The 17,628-nt window shown below is 47.1% G+C and overlaps 1 protein-coding gene across 1 annotated transcript in view; it reads right to left on the bottom strand.

Annotated features, from left to right (window-relative positions):
• B4GALNT4 (beta-1,4-N-acetyl-galactosaminyltransferase 4) overlaps positions 1-17,628 on the bottom strand; it is a 334,646-nt gene that overhangs the window by 10,368 nt on the left and 306,650 nt on the right. The window contains exons 15-19 of the mRNA XM_029583102.1: positions 14,509-15,823; positions 7,437-7,762; positions 6,906-7,059; positions 4,374-4,446; positions 3,891-4,044 (exon numbers count right to left, since the gene is read on the bottom strand). Of these exons, the coding sequence (XP_029438962.1) occupies positions 3,891-4,044; positions 4,374-4,446; positions 6,906-7,059; positions 7,437-7,762; positions 14,509-15,823 (2,022 nt within the window). The remainder of the gene's footprint in view (positions 1-3,890; positions 4,045-4,373; positions 4,447-6,905; positions 7,060-7,436; positions 7,763-14,508; positions 15,824-17,628) is intronic.

The raw sequence follows: 17,628 nt of genomic DNA, 5'->3' as shown, positions 1-17,628 counted from the left end.
AGGAACACGCCCCGGAGAGCCTCATCCTGCCAGCCTACCTCGTGGGCGAGGGTGCGAAAATCCAATGCGTAGTCTGCCAAGGTCCGTGACCCTTGCCGGAGCTGAAGTAACTCTGAAGTAGCGGAAGCCTGTCGTGCTGGCTCATCAAAGGCCGCTTTGAACTCTTCCACAAAGCGATTCAAGTCCCCCAGTGCAGGATCATTATTCTCCCACATGGGGGAAGCCCAATTCAGGGCCCGTCCGTCCAGAAGGGCAAAAATGTACGCCACCTTGGTGCCATCAGTGGGAAACTGGTTAGGCAGTAGTGCAAAGCGCACATAACATTGATTTAAGAACCCTCGACATGCCTTGGCATCCCCGGCATAGCGAGAGGGCACTGGGAGCTGCGTAGGGGACTGGAGGGTTACCAGTGGTGCAGGAACAGGTGCCGGTACTGGAACGGGCGCGGGTGGCTCGGTATCCATGCGAGACGCCAGCCGCTCTACTGTAGCAGCCAAGGAATCCAGGACTTGCTGTTGCTGAACCAACCGCTGGGCCAAACCCGGAATGGCCTGTAGCCCGGCGAGGTCTGCCGGATCCATGGCCTTGCAAACTGTTGAGCTGGAGAAAATCCGGATGTGGATCCTTGGGCCGACCGGCCCGAGGGAACAGTCGGTAGGCAGAACTCCCACTGGGCAATAGGATCTTCACCTGGAAACCCGAGACTCCTCCAGAGGAGCTGTGGGAGCCCGGGTTGCTAGGACTTAGGAGACTTCGCCCTGGAAGCCCGAGGTCCCCCCAGGAGGAGCCCGTAGGGACCCGGACCGCTGGGACTTAGGCGAGAACGAAGAAACCCAGGAGTGGAATCCGGACTGGAGTCTGGGCAGGCAGCGAGCGAGCAGAAGTCGGGGTCACGAACCGAGGTCAGGACAGGCTGAAGATAAGCAGGGTCAAACTACGAACCGGAGTCAAGGCAGGTAACAGGCAAGCGGAGTCAGGCAAACCGTGGTCAAGGCAGGTAGCAGGCAGGCGGAGTCAGGCAATCCGTGGTCAAGGCAGGTAACAGGCAAGCGGAGTCAGGCAAAGCGGAGTCAGGCAGGTCACAGGCAATCCAGGAACGCAACTTAGAACTACCGGAAGTAGTGAACCTCGTTGCAAGGCAAAGAAGAGAAGGGACTGCAGGGCTTAAATAGCCCTGCAGCGTCTGACGTCAGAGAAGGGAGGAGCCGGGTTTTCCCGCGCTGGTCCCTTTAAAACCGGAGGTCAGCCGCGCGCGCGCGCCTGGGGGCGGGGCTGGCCGTGAGAGCACGCCAGCGGCAGCGTGGGAGCCGGCGCATGGCGCCCGAAGGCCCTGCAGGCCCGCGGAGGATCGGAACGGCTGGAGGAAGCGGCGGCCGGGGTCCTGAGCCCGCGGAACGCGGCAGCTTCCCGGGACCCGGGAAGAAGGTAAGGTCTCGGGTGCCACCATGGCGACCGAGACCGCAACATATGCACACACGCATGCTATTTTCTAAACATCAAAATTACGCAAGGATTGCTGGTCTCACGTGCACCTTCCCTTAAGGGGCGGTTTAGGGGTTTTCCAGGGCAGGGCCAAAAGCCACGTGCCCAAACTGCTATTTTATAAGAGACTTGCGTGTGAACATTGGGCAACTTACTTGTGTAAAGTTTACACCTGCTATTGATATCAGACTCGGCTATTGTTTAGTCTTTGTTGGGTGGAAAATCTGGGTGAACTGGGTGGGGGTTTCAGGGTGAAGAAGAAGGGAGGTCTTGATGATCTGCAGGAGGACTGGGCAAACTGGTGGATGTTTTGGCAAACTGGTGATTTCAATTACACATGCATCTTTTAAAAAAAATACCAGCTTCCGCCTGTAAATAGGGTTTTTATACGAGCAAGCCAAAATATACAGTGAGTGCATATGTTTTTAAAACAGGCAGGAAAAGTATGTGCTTTCAATGCATTGCAGATATTCACCTGTAAGTAAACCTGTGCATGAATGATAGAGAGCAGACATACATATATTTTATAATCTGTGTATCACTGGTACGCGCAGGTTATAAAATAATGTAGTAGATCTCTGCATGGCCATATATGCGCGTCTGGGGCCACATGGAGCTGTTTGAAAGTTACTCTCAGAATGAGAGGGTAAAAACGAAGGATGACTTTTTTCTTTGGACCTGATGGAGGAAGTGTAGCTCCCGAAAGAGAGAGAGAGATGATGCCTTGTTCTTTCTCATTTATGTTCTAAGAAGTTTTTCCATATACTTTTGAAAACCCCAATAAACAGAAGGCAAGAGAACAATACAAGAGGGAGGCAAGAACAAAATATTAAACAACCTAGTATGTGTTTCCTGAACATGGATCTTCCTTTCCTACTTCCCCGCATATATTGAGGCCAATGTAATAAGGCACACTCACCATAGTGATGGTTTTAACCCGAGTTTTAGCATAGATTTTCAGTGGTAACTTAGTCCTGGTATTTAGAAGGGATTGTGCACAAAAAAATCCATGCTAAAACGCGGGGACATGCAAATCTCATTTTACTGAAGCTATTTCCTATTGCTCAGCAATGCAGGGAGATGCATTAAAGGGCAGACAGCTTAGCGCACATTTAGTCATTGCAGGAAATTTAACGCCTGGGTCTGAGGTGCAGTAAAAGTTTACTCACATTTCTGGTAGTCATATTATTCTATTGCTGTGCCCGGCAAGGCAGAAGCAGCTGGACTACCAAACTGGGCACAGCAGTAGACTAACACGGCCACCAAAAACGAGTTAACTTTTACTCCACCTCATAGCCAGGAGTTAAATTTCCAGCGTGGTGCCAGTGGCAAGAAAGCAAGCAATGCTTTTTATGATGTAAATGACGATCTATAACAGGGGTAAGGCAACACCAGTCCTTGAGTGCAGCAAACAGGATATCCACAATAAATACGCATGAGATAGATTTGCATGCAATGCCTCCATGCATATTCCTCGTGGCTATGCTGACACCAGACCCCGTTTGCCTACCCTTGGTCTATAATGAGGAGGGTGTGCTTAATGAAGTCTTCAGCTGCAGCCAGGATGTGCGATGACATCATGAGCCGCACTGATGAAAGGCGCTGGGTTTAATATCACCTCTGCAGCCAGGTCCCATCCCACACACCAGCTTTCACATTACCTTTTCTTTTTGCTTTTAGCTTTTTTTTCCCTTCTCCATGACTTCCACACAGGGAAGGCTCAGAATGGGGATCGCTGTGTAAGAGGATACTGTTTTTACTCATTGCCTTCCAATAGTATTGTAAGGGGCTAGTTTGTCAGGCAGGTTTTCCCCCATAGGTGTGGAGTAGGAGAAAACATTTGACAAATATTGGTGCAAATAGTTTAAAGAATCATTTCAGCTATTTCAAAACACCAACTAGATCGAAATTCTGCCTGGCTGAGTACAGTTGCAATAAGTTGGCATGCCGAACGTAATTAGTGCAATTGTGTTCCCCCTTGTAGCCCTCAGACATACCGTAACAGGAAGCATTTAAGTTAAATGAAAGCATAAGCTCTCTGCGGAAGGCACCAAGGCTAAGCAAACCTTCGATTTTATGTGCTATACCTTGCCAAAATGACCTTTGCATGCAAGACTATGCCAAAATGCTGCAGCCGCCTGCCCCCAGAGCTTAAAACTTTGATTCTAGAAGTCTGCATGGCAAAATATTGTTTCATTTTATTTTTTTCAATTTTTATTTTTAGTTTCATTTTGAATAATTTTTGTTTTAAAATTTGTTGGGTTTTTTTTTTTATAGTGCACACTAATTCAAATTAAAGCATGTGTAAATGAAAATCTGTGAGCTATATCAGCATAGGTTTTAAGCTGCGTTTTATTATGTGGGCCTGAGATGAGTGAGCTGTAAGTAGTGTGAGGGACCAGCATTACCTCGGGGATCCTGGGGTGAGCTCCCACAGCCCAGTCTCATGACGATAGGTGCAAAGGCCAACTTCCCCTCCACGCAGTGCTTTCGGACACTATCTAGCACACTGAGAGGGAAATGAATGTGCAGGTCACAGAGAAACACAATGGTATGGCTGTCCTGGAGAAACAGTAAATAAACAGCTGTAAATCGCATGTCTTTTTTGCACCTATAGATCGTGGCAATTTATCCCTCACCCAAGCTTCCTGTCCAAACCTGCAATGATACTCTTAGCTCTCAGGCCCTCTTCAATCACCTCTACATCTCCTCAGCCGTCTTTCATCTTGACCAAGTCTGGCACAGACTGAAATCCCACCAGTTTCCCTCTCTGCCTCTTACATACCGAGACCATTTCTGTCTGCGGTCCCACAAGCTCCTCTCCATCTTTCACGTCTAATGAGCACCCTCATCCCCCCCCCCCCCCCCCAATGCTCCCTGCGGGCTCTCACCTCTATTGAATCCACCCCTGCCTGTAGTCCTGCTGAGCGTTCAAAGTTGCCTGTTCTTTTCAAGTATAAGTAGCTGAAAAGAAAAGAAAGGAATGAACGTAAAAGGGGGAAAGGAGAAATAATGGGTACTAAAATCCTGGAAGAGAAAAATGTCAGATCAAACGTGTTGGCAGGGGAGAGAAAACCGAGGGACAGATGTTCCAAAGAGTTTTCCCGATTTTTGTCTAGCAGAAAATTGCTTGTTACATAAGAACATAAGAAATTGCCATGCTGGGTCAGACCAAGGGTCCATCAAGCCCAGCATCCTGTTTCCAACAGAGGCCAAACCAGGCCATAAGAACCTGGCAAGTACCCAAAACTAAGAAGATCCCATGCTACTGATGCAATTAATAGCAGTGGCCATTCCCTAAGTCAACTTGATTCATAGCAGTGGCTATTAATTGCCTCAGATACAGCAGGCCCCTGATTAGAATGAATTTTATTCACTATATAATATGGTTTATACCACAGGAAGGGGTGATTTTCCAAAGCCGTTCACCCTGGATAAATCAGCTGTCTGACAACGGTCCCACCCTGTACGGGGGTGAGAGACACACACAATGCACAGACGTTTGCGTATTCCTGGAGGAGTTCCCAGGGTGGGGGAAGAAAACACCGCGCATTGTTATGGACTTTCAAATCGATGCGGGTTTGTTTTGGGCCAGATAAAGTCTCCCTAGTAAAAAGCGGCTGCAAACTCTTTGGGAGATTTTCCAAGTGCAAGTCCCCGCATGTGCTTCCCCCTTCAGAGCTGGTGCCAGGACTGCAAGTTAAAAAAAAAAAAAAAAAAAGTACCCGTGGGATTTTGCAGCAATGACTGCCCTCCTGTGGAATTACAGATCTACGGCACGAAAACCCCATCTTCAGTGCATTTTAATTACACTTCCAGGAAGCCCGAAAGGAACATTTTCCAGTCTGTGCCTGTGGTTTTGTTCACTACTCTCTCGGTCTGCAAAATCATATTTCAGTAAAACTGCACTGATGTGCCCAGCCATAAAACCGAACTGTTGGATATTGATGGCACTGGTTTCCTGAATGAAAACTAATTCAGAAAATCAAATCTATGCTCTCAACTACGTGACAGGTTCTTCATTTATAAGAAGTCAACTTTAAAGTTATTTTCTTATTGTTTTTTTTTTTACTGTAAGACTTTATTAGTAAGACTAAAACCTTTGGAATAAAGGTCGGCTCTACGCATGCTCTATGGGCCGGATTTTAATACCTACGCGCGGGCGTAGATTTGTGCGTGCAACCCAGCGCGCACAAATCTAAAGTTCCCTCCGAGGCCTCGGAGGGAACTTTCCTTCCGCCCCCCCCCCCACCTTCCCCTCCCTTCCCCTACCTAACCTGCCCCCACCCCCCAGCCCTACCTCTACCCTCCCTAACCTTTGCTCCATAAGTTACGCCTGCCTCTGGGCAGGCGTAGATTGCGCGCGCCAGCCAAGTGCCGGCGCAAGATCCCCCAGCACGGCCGCTGTGCCGGAGGCCTCGGTCCCGCCCCTGCCCCTTTCACAAAACCCCGGGACATACACGCGTCCCGGGGCTTGTGCGTGTCGCCGGGCCTAGGCAAAATAGGCTCGGCGTGCGTAGGGCTTTTAAAATCTGCCCCTATGGTTTTCATTTACCCAAATTTGGGACTTAAAAAACATTTACAGCCAAACGATATTTGGCAAACAATTAGAATACAAGTAATCACATTCTATGTTGAAATAATCATGTCTCGAAGGGGGTGAGCATCTCTGCAGCGACTCCCCCACATGCTGGGTTTTGGGATGGTCCCTCATCTAAACTGCACAATGCATTATTAGCTACGTTTCATTATGGATAAGCCTCGTTATTCCTTTTTCCGATACACATTTCCCAAATGACATCTGCAGCTGAATAGGAGCAGAGAACGTCGCTCTCCTGGCCAGCAATGAAAGCAGGCAGACTGCATGCTCTCCTTATCGGCTGTCATATTCTATGGGAGCAATTTTCAATATAACCAGAGGCACCTGCAGCCATTTTCAGCCCATGTACACTGCAGATAACTTTCAAAGGGAAACCAGACATACTTGTGACCTGGACTAGCCACTGTTGGAGATGGGATGCTGGGCTCAATGGACCTTGGGCTGTCCAGCATGGCACTTTTTAGCTCCTGTCCCCAGCTCTGTTTTTATGCTTGCTGGGAACAATGGGCCTGATATTCATCTGCTATCCGGCTGAACAATTAGCCGGATAAACCTATCCAGGATATTCAGCAGCACGGCCGCACCACTGAATATATTCACAAGTAGGTTCGATAAGACTGAACATGTTATGAATATACACACAGTGCACTAAGCTCACTCATAAAATTTAAAAGCAAAAACGGTATATATTAATACTGAGGTACTTCCTTTAGGACGTTACCTAAAAAGATACCGGACAAGTGTCTATTCATAAAGAGAGCAATTTTCAGCCAGGTCATTTTACCTGATTAATATCTCCTATTTACAATACAGATATTTTTACCGTGGTAGTTTGGCATCCTTAAGAGCTTTCTCCACATCCATGTCTTCACTGTCAAAGTCAACCAGGATGATATTGAAGTTCTCGTCCTTGGTCTCATGGTACAGGCCTTCCATATCTGTAATAAACTGTTGCACCCAGCGAGCCTGGTTTTTCACTGCAGGAGACCAAAAAAAAAAGATTCATATTTTATGGGTCAGCAAACCCCATCTGACTGCATAAGGTCCAAACAGGAGGTGAAGGATTTCATTTTTTACTGCCCCATGCGGCTCACCGTTTCTGCCCCCATCACCACCACCTTCATCTTCATTTGAACCAATTCCCCACTGGACATCTGTACGCAGCCTCCAAAAACCTCCAGGAAGATTCATTTTGAAAGGCCACACATGGCAAGAAGATACTGCATGCCTACACTGCCCAAAAGATTACATTTACAGCCAAAGATTTTAGGTAAAGCAAACATCACTGCTTTGCATATTAAACCACAAGGTGCGTGATATGTTGTGCTGTAAGATAACACCCTCAGTCTCTCACCTGGGATGACAAAGTGAACCATCACATTGTGCCTCCAGTTCAGTCTGACAGGCTGACACAGGACAGGCTTCCCATATACTACATTCCAGGGGCTGGTCTGCTGCTGCTGGGACTCTGTGGCTGTTTCAGTTATCACCATCTCTTCTTCTTCATTCGCCTCCATGCTTTCATTCTGCTTGAAGTGGTGCAGCAGAACGTAGACATACTCCGAGAGGCGGACGGTCCTGCGTCCCCTCTCTATCAGTTCCAGCTCGATTAGGTACCGGTTTCCACGGGCGGAATCTCGGCGCTTCTCGACATTGATAATCCTAAGCAGCGTGTAGATCCTGTCGGGAGGGACAGTGGCAGAGCGGATGTTACGTGGCTTTCCCAGTGAATCAGCAAAATTGCTTACTTGTATCAAGCATTTTCTGAAGTCAGCAGTTCACCAAGTCACAAACAGGGGGTAACGTGATTGCGCTTGGCACCGAACGAACTGATTCTTTGAGAGCTTTCTGGAAAGCGCAAAAGTCTGTATTGCTCGTATGTGTGGCAGCTCCCGTGCTCCCATGGACCCGCCGCTTCCCTCGGTCTTATGGAACAGTTCAGACCTGGGGGAGGAACAGCTCTGAAGGGGAACATGGGAGGGTTTGTGTCACTGGTGAACTGAGATCTTCAAAGGGGGAGCGACTTTGCTTTTGATGAAGATGAGCAGTTCACCAGCCGATTCCCTATCTTGGGGGGGGGGGTCATCATATGAAGATGAAGGGAAGGAAGCTCAAAACGTATGTAAGAAAATAATTTTCCACTAAATGAGTGGTGCATACCTGGAACGGTCTTCCAACAAAAGTTTTAGGAGCCAGAACAGTGGCGGAACTTAAGCATACAAAAAGGCACCTCTTAAAAGTAAAAGGAAGGGGACAAGCACAGATCCAGGAAGACCTATGACAGCACAGTAGGAACACTGGGTGGGCCTTTTCTGCAGCCATCTTCTCAATTATGAAGGCAATTGTGAAACTCCACAGGGATCTTGCAGTCCCATGGGAAGATCCCTGGGGAATTTCCAGTGTGTGTGTGTGGGGGGGGGGGGGGGGAGGGGGTTAATATTGTAGAAGGGTGGGGGGTGCAGCATAACTCAGGGCTAAGTTGTTCTGGGTGTGGGGCAGAGAATATCGCCAGGCACCTTACTGGGTCAGCACCACTTAGTAAATAGACCCGTAAGTAGTGGCCTATGCACTAAAACTTGTAGTAAACCTTTTTTGTGCGTCCTTCCTAAAAAGCTTACAGTGCACGCTAAAACATCACACAAAGGGGAATTTTAAGAGCCTAATGCACGCCAAAACTGGGAGATACCCGAATATGTCAGGCCGGTGTGCATCAAATGGATTTTAAAAGCCACTCGAGTACGTATGTATCTCGTGCTGCATGCACAAATGAAAAATTACAAGAAAGGAGTGGGACATGGGTGTTCCTGTATTTCAACTTCAAATGAGCTTGGGAATACGGGCACAGGCGCGCGCTGGGGTCCCCTGCCGTGTAACTCTACTTCCGCTATGTAAGACGTGGAAGTAGTAAAATAAAGATGAACAGATAGATCAGCGGGGTTTTAAGGGTCGCAGCTAACAGGGCAGAAGGGAGGCTTTTAAACTAAGGGGGTTTGGAAGTCCTATCCCTTAACTGGGCAAACTTGTAAGGGTATTGGCGCGTGTCTATTAAAATCCCCCCCATTTAAGCGGTAGAAGTGGCATTTGTGCGGATAGGAGCATGTCCTTTTAAAATTGTGGCTATTTTATAACATGCACACATATACGCGCATGTGTTATAAAATGGCCGCGTCCCTGGGCATGGGCCAATGCACGTGCACACATGGTAGTCCGCACGCCTGTTTAAAAGTTACCGTTCCAGTGTGTGTGATGCACTAAAGTTTTTCCTCAATTTTGTACATTTTTAACATGTGAACTAAAGTTTTTGGGTCTCTGTGATATATCCACCTCCTCGTTGACTAGTGTGTACATGCTACACAAAAAAAGCACATGTGTGTTAAACTGAGCATGTGGAATCCTCTTTTCCTCACAGCTCCTCATTGCTGAAAATCTGTGTAAAATTATTGCCTGGTCTATGGGGCTGGTTATCAGCGCTGAAAAAAAGAAGTAGGAGAGAAACCGGACCTCAAGGAAGGAGGTGAATGAAGAGCCAGACCAAAAGCACGTGCTTCAGGTGTCTGCCAAGGAGAGAGCGGATTACAATAGGCAGAAGAGGAGGAAGGCTTGGAGAAATCGGAGAAGGAAGGTGAGGCTGTGCCACAAGCACACAGGATGACTGACCCATACTGTCATATGACATCCAGCCAGGGGAGTCTGCAAGATGGTTCCAGCACACCCATGCCATCGACACCGGGGAGGGAGATTTGACTGCCACACACATCAACCCTATAGTGTTGGGGCCAGGATCACCCTTTGCTTTACTACCCCTAACTAATCAAGCTAGATATTTCACTTAGATGCAGTTCCAACACAGCTCTCTACATTAATGTTGGGGGTGGAAGGGAAATAGAACCAAAAGGTTACTAAGAGCCAAGAGAAACAGATAAGTATGTGGGAGAAAGAAAAAAAAAAGTGTGAAACTTGCTGGGCAGACTGGATGGGCCGTTTGGTCTTCTTCTGCCGTCATTTCTATGTTATATGTTTCATTTCTATGATGCTAGGCGAGGAAGGGATGCAGCTGTAGCGATGGGTGAAGTTTTCAACAGCAGGAAGGACACGGTCTGGGAGGGGCTCAAAACTCTGAGCTCTGCAGTCAAACAAAAAGAACTGTTGACCTCAAAGAAGCCTTCATTGCCCAGACAGGACACAGGGACAGCAATAGCCATCATATTCATGTCATTCCATAAGACTTTGTGGAATAGCCCTTTGTGATACTATTACTATATCTTATACATTGTGAAATGCACAGCATTTGCAAACCACTTGTCATGTGTTTGGAAAACTTTTTTCTTGTATCAGTAAATATGCAGTAGGAAGGTCTAAAGTAGGTGGCGTTTCTTTTCCAAAGGGATGTGCGAGTAAACTTTCAAAAAGACATCTCATGGCGACTTTCATCTTTCAACAATAATGCCTGCTGATAGCTAAGCCTTTGCTAAAAGTTAACGCCTGCTCCAAGGCAGATGTTAAATTTTCTTCCTTAGCAAGTGCATGCCAAGGCGGATGTGGAGGCGACTATACTGTGCTAAGTTTGCAAATCTACTAAAGCCCAACTAACATCTGACAGTCCTTCAGTAGAATGCATATATGCACTAACATCTTCTGGGAACAGTTAAGCCTGTACTCCAGGGGGTGAATTTTAAGAGTTGCTTGCATTAAAAGGCCCATTTATGCGAGTATATGGGCTAAGCGCGATCAAATCTTATTTTAAAACTGGGAAAATACGCACATATATGTGCGCGTGCAACAGAAAGCGTGAAAAAAATGGGGCGGATTTGGGGCGTGTCAGAGGTGTCCTGGGGCGGGGCCAACCTTTACGTGCGTAAATCCCGATTGTAAAACTAGTGAACGCAGAGTGTGCCAGGCTGTTACCTGCGCACATTTACTTCTGCTCTTTTTCAGGTGCAAGTCGGAATAAAACTTGTTATAGTCAAAAGCTGACTGGGTGAGAAGGTCTGGGTAAACTGGGGGGCAGTGCAGGCTAAAGAATCAGAGGGCTCTTGATAACCTAGAGATAGACTGGGCAAACCGGTGGACTAAGTGATCAAACTAGTTATTTCTTTCACGCGTGCGTGTTTTAAACTGTGCTCATTTGCGCGTGTAAAAGCCAGTTCTTGACGTCTTTAAGACGGGTTTCTCAAGATATATCAGAATTCAAGATACAAGCACAAGTGATGTTTTGCTGGTTCTTAAATCAAGGTTTTCCCCGGACTGTAGTCAAGAAAGCGTTGACTCCAACAGACTTGGTTTGCGGGTTAAAGTACACCAATCAAGCACACATGGTGGTGGACATTTTGCGCAGGCACTGGTCGGTTTTAACTTTGCACCCAGTGTTTAAAGATTTCCCCTAATGTAGCTTATACACGTGGGCAAAACCTTCAGGATGTTTTGGTTAAATCTACCCTGCTGCCCATTAGGCCTCCAGACAATGTAACAGGACGAGGACATCATCCTTGCGGCAAGCGTGCTGTGTGTGACACTGCGCTACAGGGTTCTATGTGGACCCATCCACAAACAGGAGAAACGATTCATGTAAAGAAGCACACTGATTGCGATTCTAAAGCAGTTATGTACTTGGTACAGTGTCCTTGCCACCTTGTTTATGTAGGCTGTACAAACTTGAGCTAAAGGCGAGTTACAATTCAGGTACAGTTGGCTATGTCTCTGCCCTAGATTTAAGTTGTACCTGAGACAATGGAGGATATAGTGGCTTCTCAAGGTCACAAGGAGCATCATTGGGAGAAGCGTGCTTCAAACCCTGGTTTCGCTGGCTCTCAGCCTGCTTTTGTCACCTCTGGGTTACTCCTCCACTCAAAAGGAGTTTTATTCTGATAAACTTAGGTGTATTTTGAGAACTTGGCTCAGAACTCTGTAGCATAACTTTACCTACATATGCCATAAGAACATAAGAATAGTCTTACTGGGTCAGACTGAGGGTCTATCAAGCCCAGTATCCTGTTTTCAACATTTTCTAATCCAGGATACAAGTATCTGGCAGGATCTTAAACAATATATACATTCCATGCTGCAAATGCCCAAGGCTAATTAGTGGCTTTTCCAAAACCTATCTGGTTAATAGCAGTTTATGGACTTCTCCTTCAGGAACTTGGCCAAACCTTTTTTTAAACTCAGGTACACTAGCTGCCTTTACCACATCCTCCGGCAATGAATTCCAGAGCTTAATTGTGGATTGAGTGAAAAATAATTTTATCCGATTTGCTTTAAATATGCTAATTACTAACTTCATGGAATGTCCCCTAGATTTTGTATTATTTGAAAGAATAAATATCTGATTCACATTTATCCATTCTATTCCACTCAAGATTTTATATACTTCTATCATAACCCCCCCATTAGTCGTCTCTTCTCCAAGCTGAATAGCCCTGAGCTCTTTAGCCTTTCCTCATAGGGACAGTTGCCGTGAAGAAAAAAGCGTGGACTGGCTCAGCAGGTTGGCGAGGAAAAATAATGCTTCAAAATATCTAACTAAGGCAAAACATCTAACTAAGGCAATCTAAGGGGGAAGGTTTTAAGCAAAATAGCCTAAAGAAAGAGAAGGAAAAAAATCAGCTTTTCACACTCTATAGGGCCACAGAATGAAGAACACATCTGCCAATCTCAGTAGACAAATTCATACTGGGGAGGGGGGGGGAAGGAGGTGGCTGTGAGGCCATGGCATTTCGGAAACTGTTGTGAATGGGCAGTGAAAGATATTTGCCCTTTCCAGAAAAGGGGAAGAATCAGACCATTTGGTACTGCGCGCAGTCATGTGACCAACTATTCGCCTTCAAATAATGATGCATGTCCATTTGTTCTTTCATCATGGTTTACAGATAGGCTTGTAGTTGAAAAGTAATAAAAGGTATGCAACCCACTACTACTAGGGCAAATATGTAATATCCTGTTCTTTGAAAATCATATCTAGACTGCTTTCTCTGTCTAAATGGATAATGGCATCGCAGTGGGAATCAAGCTCCTTGCCTTTCGTAATTAAATCCTCCCACCCATTTTCAAAGTGAGCACTACAAGGGGGGATAGCCTGGCTTCGGCTCACATATCAGAGAAACAAGACTCCAGTCTTACAGAGGAAGATCACAAATTATCCTCGAGGAAAGTTCGCCTGGGGTTATTATCTTAACAAACGAGCGCTACACTCCAAAACTAGCAGAGGGAACATGACTCGATCCCATCGCTGTCATCTAAAGAAGCGAGGGTGGTCCCGCCAGCTTCAGGATGGAGGTCCAACCAGGAAGCAATGCACAGAATTAAGAGGGCACTTTTCAAAGGCCATTGAACCCAGGTAAATGGGTTCCCTCATAACTGCCCACAGGTATGTGGGTGGAACAACGTACGTACAGACACCCGCATATTCCTGGAAGTTTTCCCGGGGGGGGGGGGGCCCCCCAACAACGTGCCCGGTTTTGCATTTTCAAAACTACGTGCGCGGTTTTGGCCGGAAAAAAGTAGCCACGGAAAAAGGAGGTGCAAATCTCTGTGGATATTTCTTCCTTGGCTAATTTTCTAAGAGAAAGCACGCGCGTATTTTTCTTTTGAAAGTCGTGGCGGGTGTCACTGGGTAAAAGTACTTGTGGACTTTGCGTCAAAACGCATAGTTTTGAAAATTAACCCTTAAAAAAAAAAAAATAAACAAATACTAACAGAAACGTGATCATGCTCTCTCCTACCGAGAGGGTGTCTTCAAAAGTATGGAAACGGGAAATGAAAGAACATGGCGACAGAATCCCCTTCCCAATCACAGTTCAGCTCTATTACTAAAGCAGCGTGCAAGGAGGATGGATTAGTATTGAATGAATACAATAACGACGGGCTCCGATGACGAGAGCTGGAAGCAGGCGTGAGAAGGGACCCCCTCCGAATCTGACAGGTGCATGAGTTGTGGAAATTCTGGCAGAGTTCCAATCAAAGGGTTCCTGCATGGACCATGAAATGAGACTACCTGGCTCGCCTACTGTATATATGAGCTCAAACTGCTGCCCAGGTGATCCTCTTCTACCTCCCCAATCATGACAGGGTCCACTTCACTGCACCAGCTGCCTCCCCGATACCTGCAGCCCTGTGAATGAGGACATGGGCTGAATGGTTTTTCTCACTGCGGGTTTCACTGCTGCAAAGTGAGAGAAGGTTAGGAATCCCATGGAGTTCTGAACACTGATTTATTCCCTTAAGCCAGACATGGACAGCTGAGTGAAGGGCGGAGCATAGTTAAATTTATGCAAAAGAGCCTTCTACCATTCATTTTTTCTCTCGTGTTTTATTTAAGGGTCATTAAAAATGGGATATATCTCTTGTCATTTAAACACTTGGATCATTGTCACAACAACATGCATAGAAAAAAAGAAATAAAAAGAAGAAATGAAACCTTTTTTTTTTACCCCCCATTTTTCTCGTTGAGTTTCTCCATATATTGGGCCACTACATCCACCACTTCGCTCTCGCTAAGCTGCAGGTTCCCTGACACGTTGCACCTCAAGTCATTCCAGTCAGAGCGCAGCAGCTCAAAGTCCACCGAACTGACACTGAAGGTCCTCTGCCAGTTGATGGAGTCCTCCAGCCAATTTTGGCGCAGCTCAGAGTCCTCATAACTGTAATCAGGCAGCTCCTCCACTACCACCTTGGCCTGGCCTTCCTCTTTCTCCTGCTGTGATTCAGTGACCTCTGACATCTTCATGAAAGAGGTCACTTGCATCCCCTCTGCCGGTGAAATCTCAGAGGAATTGTAATCTAGTGCAGTCTTCACCTGTGGAGAAGTCGGCGGCTCCAGCCCTTCCCTACTCAAAGGGCCAGCTCTTGATGTCAGCATACTGTTACGTAACCTCCTCTCCCTCTGCTCTAGTTCCACTGGGCCGTGGGACTGACTCCACTTTCTGTTGCCTCCCCTCTCTCTTCTGATGCTCTTGCGCTTCAGCGCGGCTCTCTCTCTGGATGCACTGCTGGTTAGCCAAGATGCCCTAGTGTTGCCAGCTTCATAAACATCGGTGATTTTTAGCTTGTCAGCGATGGATGGATGGTGCGCTGGAATTCGGGAGCTCTGGCGTGTCCTCCTCAGTTTTTTGGGGTACAGAAGCATTCCAGGAAACACGGATTCTTGTTTCCTCACCTTTTTCCTTCCTGGCTGGAGCCGAGTCACATATACTTTACTCTGGGACTTTTTAACCTCCTTCTCCGACTTCTTTTCCCCTTTTGGCAAAACTGATTTGTTCGAGGCTTGCTTCATCTTACTGGCAAAGATAGGGATGGAGATATGAGGCTGGAGGTTTGAGGAGGTGCTGCGGCCATGTTTGGTCACTGGTAACAGGGCATTGCGGCTCTTTTGATTCTGATTCTCTTGATCCTTTGCAACCCAAGACAAGGACCGGCTGTGTACCAGGGTCACTTGCCGACTGAAATCTGCGTTTTCATCATCGTGAAAACCCTCGGATGTAGCTATGGAGATTTCTCCTGGACTGTAAGTCTCCTTGGTTACCTGCTGCCTTTCAGCAAGGCTATCGATTAACTTTCTTTGTTTACGATGGAAGATGTAGTCATCTACGTCATCCTCATAATCCTTTCCACCAAGAAGTTCCTCTTTCCTGTCTGTTGTAGTGGATGCCTGCTGATTTGGCAGGAAAAGTGAGCTCTTTTCTTTCTCTAAAAGTGGACTCTCTGATGGGCCAGGGCTGGCTACCCCATCTTCTTCCTCAAGAAAATCTGCAATTACAATAAATGCATTATTTTTCTCAGTTGTAATTTAAGCATTCTTGAACAGGGCCAGATGTTGAACAATGAAAATCCTACGATACCTCTTGCGTTCAACAGCTGGGGTTCTAAATCTTCATTGTACTTTTCTTAATAACCATTCATCACCTGAGGCGCACACACTCATAACATTTAATACCGTGTGACTGTAAAGTAACTTAGGCCTGGATTTATCAAAATGCGATAAGTATCGCATGCGATAGCAAAAGGGGTGTGTTTTATGCTAATATACAGTTTATCACAATTTGCACTAATTACCTATGCAAAGAGCTAAGTTAGCGCAAATGGCAATAACATTTTCAGACTTTGCAATGTGCCAGACCTGTTGTATTTCCTGCATTCAACCACTGGGGGACCATTGTAAATGGTCTTAGACAAGAGAGAGAGAGAGAGAGAGAGAGAGAGAGAGAGAGAGAGAGAGAGAGAACCTAGCCATGATGCCTTCTTCCTAGATAGGTATTTGTATCCCTATGGTAGGCCCACCTAGTAACTCGAGGTGGAGTTTAGGTATAAGTGTAGGGGGTTAGAGGCCACTTTGCCATTCAACGTGAGACGTACGAACAGAACAGTGGTCGCTTGTGAAGATTTGATGGCCCTCAGAGTGAGGAAACTCACCCAAAGATGAGATTTGTGCAATGTTCTCTCAACCTAGCTTGATGGACTCTCTTTGGGTGAGTTTCCTCACACCGAGGGCCATCAAATCTTCACAAGAGACCACTGTTCTGTTCGTACGTCTCATGTTGAATGTCTTGCTCGCGTTTGTAGGGGGGATTTTACTAGACGCACGCCAACACAATTACCTCTTTTCCCAGTTTGTTCCCAGTTCGCCCCAGTAAAAGAGAGGACTTCCTAACCCCACTAGCTAAGTCTCCTCCCTTTTACCCTATTAGCCCCTATTAGTCCCAAGCCTTACAACCCCGCTGACTAGTTTAAGTTGACTTAGAAAATAGCCACTGCTATTACTAGCAACAGTAACATGGAATAGACTTCGTTTTTGGGTACTTGCCAGGTTCTTATGGCCTGGATTGGTCACTGTTGGAAACAGGATGCTGGGCTTGATGGACCCTTGGTCTGACCCAGTATGGCATGTTCTTATGTTCTTTGCTGTTACACGACTCACACGCCGTCCATAGCGTAAGTCAAGTTATGTGGTAGGGGACTCAGGTGCGCTTTTGTGCATAAAGACTTTAGCGCAGACTTCATGGTGCAGTTCCGGGCCGCCCATGCCCCACCCAGGCTCTTACCCTTTTTGTGAAAAAAATGTTTATGCAGGTATTGGGAGATATACGCATAGGGCCAGATTTTAGTACCTACGCGGGGCGTAGATTTGTGCGTGCAATCTACGCCCGATTTTATAACATGCCGAGCCCTAAGGGAGCCCCGATGGCTTTCCTGTTCCCTCCGAGGAAGCTCCGAAATCGGAGCAGCCTCGGCGAGAACTTGCCTTCTGCCACCCACCCCCACCTTCCCCTCCCTAACCCACCCCCAGCCCTACCTAAACCCCCCCCCCCCCCCAACCTTTGTTATACAAGTTGCACCTGACTCCGGGCAGGCGTAGGTTGCGTGCGCCAGCCAAGTGCCGGCGCATGATCCCCCTGCCTAGAGGCCCTATGGAAGCCTCTGACCACGCCCACGTCCCGCCCCGGACCGCCCACACCCCGCCCCTTTGTTCAAGCCCCGGGACATACGCACGTCCCGGGGCTTGCATGCGTCGCCGGGCCTATGCAAAATAGGCCCGGTGCACGTAGGGCTTTTAA

Source organism: Rhinatrema bivittatum, chromosome 17 (assembly GCF_901001135.1).
Source record: "Rhinatrema bivittatum chromosome 17, aRhiBiv1.1, whole genome shotgun sequence".
Classification (NCBI taxonomy): Eukaryota; Metazoa; Chordata; class Amphibia; order Gymnophiona; family Rhinatrematidae; genus Rhinatrema; species Rhinatrema bivittatum.
Note: the sequence above shows the minus strand (reverse complement) of the source record. Positions and strands in the feature narration are given on the sequence as shown.